We start from the raw sequence: 8,859 nt of genomic DNA on the forward strand, positions 1-8,859 counted from the left end.
TGACCAGATACTTTTGGTGGAAGTATGCAGATTAGCTGAAGCATACTTTCTCGCAAAATGAAACGAAAATCTAGTTTCATGTAAGTTGTCAAGGAGACAAAAGAAATCTTGAGAAACTCAAAATCACGATGAGAAGCCTAAGACAGAGAAGAAATATGCAAGAAACACAGCCACTTGCACCTCACCGTCACAAAAGAATTATGAAAGCTGTTATAACTGCAGGAAGAAACGGCATAGGGCTAAAGATTTCCGACAGTCAAAAAAACGAACTCTTCTAGATCGAAGTCCGAGTCCATTTGAAGATGAACAGATACATTTCTATTTCGAGGGCGATATTTAGGGGCAACCATCAACTTTCTTGGTTAAAAGTGGTGGCACCCTGTGTACCATGCATTAGAAGTAAATACCGGACGATATTTTCCCTTTAAAGAAGACAGAAGTTTGCTATGTCCGTGGGGACTGCACATCGTATCCTGTTAAAAGAGTTCATATCCAGGTAGGAAGGAAATGGGAAGGTTTCAGTGACTGTGTACCCGTTGCTGTGTCAAGCGAATATCCTGACGACGTAATAATTGAGACATCATTTCCTCGTTTCAATGAACTTTTCAGTCCGCACTTTGGAAAGAAAAAGCCTAATATTAGAGTTTTTCAGCACTTGTAGATAGAACTACTCCCAAAAAGAGCTTAAACAGGATGAATCCATACCAAGGACGATTGACTCGCCTCCATTGCTGAGTATTCCTGATTCACCTACATGAAAGGATGGGAGAGTCGATCTTCAAAAAAAAGATATTTTGATAATAGACGTGGATCCTTGAAACACTGAGAGACTAGACAGACAACAAAAGATTTGAAATAAGAAGAGCTTAGAGCGTGATTTTACAAGCCTCTTTTGTTGGGTACAGCTCAGGAGATAAGCCCGGATCAGCTGACTGGAGATGAACTTAAACGAATACAGGAGGCTGACCAAAGCCTGGTAAGTTGTTTCAAGCACGCTTAGCTGCATGAAAGCTATGATATCCTTAATGATTTGCTGTTTAGGAAGAGGTCTTCGTCAGTGGACGAGAAAGTATTATAACTTGTTCTGCCAGAGTCTTGCAGATCCTTCATCATGAGGTTGGCCCAACACTCGCCGTTAAGTAGATATACTGGTAGCCAGCGTACTTTTGATTGGATTTTGCATCGTCCTTCTGTCTAAGAATAAGACAAGGTGTCCAAAAACACATTGAAACATTTAAGCCATGTCAGCTCGCTGCTAAGCTGAAAGCGAAAGAGAAGGTACATCTGTTTTCCTTACTCATAGTGGAGGAGCCCTACTACCGTGCGGCTATTAACATTGTTCCGCCTTAAGAACATCACAGATTGATCATTGGCTTCTTCCTGTAATTTTTGATTATACCACCACATATCTGGAAGAGTTACCTCTACGGACGACAAATGCAAAAAAAGATTGCAGAGGTCCTTGAACAATACTTTTCCCAATTTACTGTTCATTTTGAAATTTTGACTGACAAGGAATCAAACTTTCTGTCCAAAAGCTTATAGTGCAAAAAAGAAGTTTATAAAATGCTTGGTATAAACACGATAAAGACTTTTCTGTATCATTCCCAGACTGATGGACTGGTGGACACACTCAATGACACCTAAATCCACTTGCTTAAGAAATATGTTATGGAAAATCCAAATTAATTGGACCAGTTCATTAACTGCATGTTGTTAGCGTATCGCGAAGCAGTTTAGTCTATATTGGGAGTCAAACCATTTGAACTCCTGCAGGGTAGGCAACCAAAAGGACCACTGGATATCCTCAAAGAATTGTAGGAGGCAGTGCAAGCGGATCTAAGACAAAATTGACCAACTGCTGAACTGTTGAAACTACACTCTCGATTGAGAAATTGATGAAGGAAGCTGAACAAAACTGGATAAAAGCAGTGGGACAACGAAAAATGCCTTACGACAGTCATACAAAGCCAGAACTTCTGGTGGGGAAGAAAGTCTCAATGCTCGGTGCAGGTGAACACTGGCTAAAAATGCTGTTGCAAGGCCCATTTAATGTATTGGGGGAAATTGGCAGAGTCAATTACGAAATTGAGATGCCAGAAGAAAGAAGGAAATACAGAGCAGTTCACATCAACCTTCTGCGTTGATTCCAGAGGAGACTGCAAGAAATTTTGATGACTGCCGTTGACAGAAATCTAAACATATTTGAACGTATGAACAGTTGTGACAGCAAAGTTTCTTCTGGTTTGTGTGAATCAGTAGCTCACATTAGTCAAAAGGGAAAGGAAGAGCTGTTAAATCTACTCCAGGATTTCTAGAATAGACACCAGGAAGAACAAAGATTTTGAAAAATCAGATTAATACAGGTTAGTCACGACCTCTGACGTAGGGGTCATATCACATCCCACGAAGCCAACAGTAACCAGCATGTCAACCACATGGTCATCTTGAGCATCATCGAACCATCTCCTAATCCATGATACTCTCCAGTAAGAAAATATCTAGTAGTATCCTACACTTGGTTAAAGGGTACTGGCAGATCGAACTGGAGAAAGGTAGCCGAGAAAATACAGCATTTCAGAAATACTCCAGGCTTTATCAGTTTCTGGTCATTCCATTCAGCTTACATGGTACTCCCACTACCTTCCAGCGTCTTATGGATAAGGTTTTGGAGCCCTTTAAGATATTCACTCTTGCCTATTTGGATAAAATTTTAATCTTTAGTGAGGTTTGTAAGAAGCCCCTGTGCATGTTAAAAGAACCTTTAGAGAGCATACAAAAAGCAGGATTCAGGGTTCACCCTAGAAAGATTAAATTGGCTCAGAACGAGGTGTTTTGCCAGGATTCCCGCTTTGGAAATGGGGAAATTGCCCCAATTGGAAAGTAAGGTCTAGACCGTTCAAGTGTTTCTCCAGCCTGTGTCCGAGAATGATATTCGTTCTTTTATTAGGGTGGCAACATATTATCAACAGTTTATCAAGAATTTTGCTTAAATTGCTGAGCCGCTCACTTAGCTTCTGAAGTAAGGTTCTCCAAACAAGTTGAAGATGAACGAAATACAGGTTGGTAAATTTGAAAACCTAAGACCAGCATTCATCGAAGCCCCTGTTTTATTAAAGCCAAATTGCAATTATAATTTTTTATACAGAGAGATTCCTCTGACATAAGTTTCGGAGCGGTCCCCCCCAAACAGAAGGCGAAGAGCACCCTATTGCATTCCAGAGTGGGAAACTTGTCCTGGCTATAAAACGTTACTCAACCGCGGAAAAGAATGTTCTGGCTCTCAAACAAGGAATCAGAAACTTCAATTACTAGCTGAAGGGACGCCTTTTCTTCGTAGAAATGGACCACATCCCTTTCAGGTGGCTTAATTTTTCTTGAAGTTACAACGCTCGTTTGACTCACTGGTCATTAGCTCTGCAAAAATCAGCTTACTTTAACTACCCGACTGAGATCTATGAAAGCAAATGATTTTCCGCTTTCATGGTTTTTCTAAGTAATATAGAAAAACGAACCGAGTTTTCTCGGTTCGTTCAGACTTCGGCCAGGCCGTGACTGTGGGACGTGGTTGGAACTTGGTTCCCGCTGAGATCCAGCAGTCACGAACACTTGACTCCTTTAAGAGACAGATGAAAAGTTTCTTATTAAAGGCTTCTTATTAAATGTTTCTTATGGTTTATTTATTTATTTTTTTCCTTTTTTTAGGTTGTTGTTTTGTTGGTGTTGTATCCTCGATGACGCGTGAATTTTAATTTGTATTTTATTATCGGGTGATGTGAGGGTCGCTGTTTCGTGGGGACTGCCGGTGAGTTGATTTCTTTTCCTTACATATTTATATTTAGATGTTGTTTAGTATATTTATGACAAGTTTTTGTGATTCTTTATTTATTGTATGCCGTTTCCCAAATAACGGGCCATTCTGAGCCCTTTGGGATATTGGTTTTGTTATTGTTATTTTATGAAAATAAATATAACTTGAACTTGAAGTTCCAAGGTACTGAACTTGGACTGCAATGAACTTTCATTGGATTAATTTAGTTTGTTTTGATTTGTCTGTTCTTGAATAAATAAAGGATTTTTCTGATTTGGATACTTTATTTGAATAGGGAGAAAATATTTGCCAACAATATGCTTGATCGAAAGTTTCTACAACTTTTTCTATAAGTGCCTTGGGTAAAAAAAAAAATATATAATACATTGAGCCATCAATGCTCTTTATAGAGGCGTATAGTGTTTCCAATTATAGATCTTTCGAAATCCCCAGATATTTAAAAGGTCAAATTTTCTTTACCTTTACGTGCTTGGATGTTCAACCCTTTTACACCTTTACTGCACCCATCACTTTTGCTATTAATACTACCTAGATATGTGAAGCTGGTTGCTTGATCGATCTATCCGTTGCCCAGCGTCACATTTTCAACATCATTTATTCTTAGCATTAGCGACTTAGTTTGGGAAACATTAAGTTCAAACCTATTATTTTTCCCTAATTTCACAAAATGTCTAAAAGCCAAAGCTTTCATCAAGGATGAAATCAGCAATTTTATCTGCATGATGATGAAAGTTTTACTTCCCTATTTGATTCTATGTTCTTCTTAGGACTTATTCCATAAAAAGCAACCGTATAAATGGGAATACAGTCCAATACTGCTTAACTCCTGATTTATTATGAAACCAGTTATTAATTTCATTCCTTAACTCAACCACAGTAGTTTAATTTTAGTACATAATAGTAGTCACATTGATATATTTGTCTGGTATTGCAATATATGATAATTCCTTTTCTAAGGCTCTATTATTAGCTAAATCAAAAGCTTGCACATAATTTGTAAAACTGAATACTAAAATTGTTTGATAATTCAGACACTGATCAATTATTAATCTAAGAGAGAAAGTTTGGTCAACCTACTCCTTAATTTTTCAAAAGAATACACTGTTCTCTGCTTTATATCTTGTCAACACCATCTGTAAGTCTAAGAAGTATCATCATACTGATTAAATTTCAACCTACAGAAACCAGGCTAATGTATTTTTGATTACTCTTTGATCACTCACTTTAATTACCTTTCTTATACAGCTAATATATGGCACTCTTTTTTTTCTTTTTCGTGAAACTGTTTTATAGAGTTGGTCACATATAAGGGCTAAGATAAATGAGTAGGACAGAAACAAAGAATGAATCTTAACAAAAAGTCAAGCGAATGAAAACTAAAGTGCAATGCGTTTTTAATGGAAATTCATGCGATCTTGTTTGAAGATTTTCACCTCAAAATTAAAATTCCAACAGTGATTAAAACTGACTCAAGCATTTATGTGTCTATTTTATTCAAGTTTTAAGTTATTCACAAAAAAAATGAAAATCATATTTTAATGGATACTAACGGTGGAAATTTCTCTAGAAAATAATAGACAAGCAAAACCCGAATTTACATCCTTTTTTACGAGGGAACTGTAAAAATACTGGGGGTAGTGACAAACATTTTCAAAGATTGCCCTTTCATTGTAAAAGTAAGAGCTCCTTCATCGAGATTTTATGTGCGTTAAACCACTTTAACGTCAACAAACGTCTTTAAGGTGGTTCAAACAAACTCAAGGAGCGTTAGTAACCTTTAACTGTGTTTTTTTTAAGCTCTACTCTGCCGTATCTCTTGGATGGGTAATTTTAGTCCCACTCTATTCTGACTTGGGATACTACTACTACTACTACTACTAGTCACTGCAACTCTCTGCAGCACAAAGTCACCTGAGGCCAACATAGCTACAAGCACCCCTTCTGCGTTCCAATCTATTCAAAGCCTTCCTCCGTACATCCTCTCAGATAGTTTCTCTTTCCTTTAAATTCTTATTTGTGACATTCTTCAATCCCAGACGAGGATGAACTGCTTTCCCCTTAGCCCCAAACAATTGGCAGGAAAGAGCCATCCTCGGCAATATATCTTTCCTCATTTGTTTACATTGCCTACCAATCTCAACTTTTCTTTCACTATAGACCCTGAAGTGAACTGCACTTTTCGTAAAGGCTATTGTTTAAAATACGGTCTGTCATTCGGGTACCCAAAACAATCTGTAAACATTGTCTGTGGAAATAATCTAGTAAAACTTCATCTGCTTTTTAGAGAGCCTATGCTTAAGAGCTATACTTGATCACTGACATCACTATAGCTTCCAATATTCTCATTTTGGTTTGCAGACTTATCTTCCAATTCTCCCAAACTTTATTTTAACTGTAAAAAAGACACCCTGGGCCTTGGCAATTCTACTTCTAACATCTTCACTGCTCCCGCCGTCTTTAAAAATAATACTACCAAGGTAAGTGGAGCATCCCACCTGATCAATCTTTTCGTTAACCAGCGTCACCCTATTGTCTTAACTTATTCCTGACATTAGTGACCAAGTCTTCTTAACATTAATCTTCAAACCTATTCTAGCACTCTGAATTCATAAAACCTCTAAAATCTCATTCATTTTGCTCATATTTTCATCAAGTAAGCTTAAATCATCAGGATAATCTAAGTCTATTAGATATTTTCCTTCCCATTTGATTCCCTGCTCTCCCATTGCCTCTATTGTGCTCTTTATGACGAAGTCTATAAAAACGACCCATATGAAGGCGGATAGAACAGAACTCTTTTTAACTCCTGATTTAATACAAAACGAGCTGCTAACGTCAGTTCCTACCTTAACCTCAGCAGTATTATTCTTGTACATAGCACAAATCACTTTAACTTATTTGTCTTGTATACAATATAAGGATGAGACCTTTGCTAAGGCTCTTCTATAAACAAAATTAATCGCTTTCTCAGAATCTATAAAACTGAAGACCAATGGTTTTTAAGATACAAGACACTTTTCGATTATTAACCTATGAGTGAAAATTTGGTCGACACATCCTCTATCTTTTCTAAGACCACACTGTTCTCTCTTATTAGTTTGTCTACAGTATCTCTCAGTCTAAAAAATATCATATTACTAAGAAATTATTTGCTACCTACAAAAAGCAGACTAATGTCAAGATAATTATGACACTCACTCTTATCATATTTTCTATACAGTGGTTGAATTAAAGGTTTCCAAAAATCGTGACTACTTCTACTTTTTCAACAATAATAATATAATCCTCAGTAGCCTATTTCCGAACTATAAGCCATCATACTTACACAGCCCATTTACCGCAATATTGGCACCTTGAGCCTTATTATTTTTTAATCATTTCTATACTGTCGCTTATTTTTCCTCACAAAACATGTGTTCTTTCACATCCAATCTATCAAAAAACTTTTTCCTTTCCCTCTATATCTATTCTTGCAACTTTATCTCAGCTTGGCAAATTATCAAAATGTTCCACCAATCTGTCTTTAATCTTTTTCTTTGTCGCTAACTATAGCCCTATTCCTATCTTTAACTTGAACAAGTCTAAATTACATACTCCTTCTCCATTTATTACCATGCCGGTATAATATTTTACTATTATGCCGTGTACCTGCATCTTCCAGATCCTTGGAAACTTTATCCATGGCCTCTACTTCACACCTCCTTAGTTCATATTTTAATACTTTTTCCACTTTCTTTACATTTCTTTTGTTTTCAAATGATCTATAGCTCAGATAATTATTGTACAAAACCCGTCTACTCTCTGTTAAACACAAGATTTTTTCACTAATATTTCTAGCTACCGTCATAACTTTCTTCCATAAGACACCATCAGCAACTTCACAAATTGTTTTTCCAAAATTATTCCATCCATCTTCCATATTTTCCAAATTTCAAACCCTCAAGTCTGGTATTCAACTATTCCGGGAAAAATAGCTTATATATATATATATATATATATATATATATATATATATATATATATATATATATATATATATATATTTAATATAATAGAAATAGCCTAATATGATTGAAAGAAAAATACACAAAGGTCCAAAAACTGCCTAAATTGTTCGGACTACGGGCAGTTTTAGTATGGAATGTTCCAACGTAATATATTACTCTTTGTGACATTGTGAGGCTAAACTAAATGCTAATTAAAAGCTTAAAATTTTTGCTCTCTCAGGATTTTCCCATAATGAATTAAATTCAAAGGATTCAAGAAAGAAAAAATACCATTATCTTGAGTTAATCATAATCATAAGTTGTTGTTTTAGGTCATATAAATCCTAAAATCTTATTATATAATGTGAAATATCAATTGAATTTCAGCTTACTTGTTTTGTTGCTTCCTTTGATTTTATGTACAACAGGAGAAGACTTAAAGTTTGCAATAGTAGGATGTTGTTCAAGGCTTAGACATGATTGAACTCCGTAAGCTTTGCGATGCGCACGTTTCATATCTGAGTAATATATAATATCTGGTTCAACTAGCACACCAGTCCAGTTGAGGAACCTCTCCAAGTGTAGTGTTGTTGATAACATGACTCCATCTAGCGCTCCACATTCAAAGAATTTTCTTTGACCAACCTGTAAAATTCAAATGGATTTAATTAATTATATTTATAAAGTTTTGAAAATATTCTTCATGACTTTTGCCATTTTCAAAAATCTCCAGATGTCGTTCCATCAATCGAAAGCAGCTTGAGCAGCTTGAGAAGTACCACTTGGCCTGAGATTGAGCATTAGGTTCCCTTTCCGAATAATTATAAAAGTGAATGCAATTGCTATTCTATGTGCACTAAACCTGTACTTTAAATTTGAATTGAGTGTGCTTTCCTTGGATAAACTGGTTCAGGCTTTGTTTCGCGTAATATGTCACAATCATTTCGTCGATGAACAGAAACTGGGAGAAAATTTCAAACTGCTTAAAGATTGAGTTCCTTATGTTGAAGATGGGCTTCTCCTTGAGATCCCGTTGATCTC

General features: G+C 36.2%; 1 protein-coding gene across 1 annotated transcript in view; it reads right to left on the bottom strand.

The window, feature by feature from the left end:
• LOC136025438 (protein Star-like) overlaps positions 1 to 8,514 on the bottom strand; it is a 62,175-nt gene extending 53,661 nt beyond the window's left edge. Inside the window, exon 1 of the mRNA XM_065701467.1 lies at positions 8,211 to 8,514. Within this exon, the coding sequence (XP_065557539.1) occupies positions 8,211 to 8,418 (208 nt within the window). The 5' untranslated portion in view covers positions 8,419 to 8,514. The remainder of the gene's footprint in view (positions 1 to 8,210) is intronic.
• Between the last annotated feature and the right edge of the window lie 345 nt (positions 8,515 to 8,859).

The sequence above is a fragment of the Artemia franciscana genome, chromosome 3, assembly GCF_032884065.1.
Source record: "Artemia franciscana chromosome 3, ASM3288406v1, whole genome shotgun sequence".
NCBI classification, from domain to species: Eukaryota; Metazoa; Arthropoda; class Branchiopoda; order Anostraca; family Artemiidae; genus Artemia; species Artemia franciscana.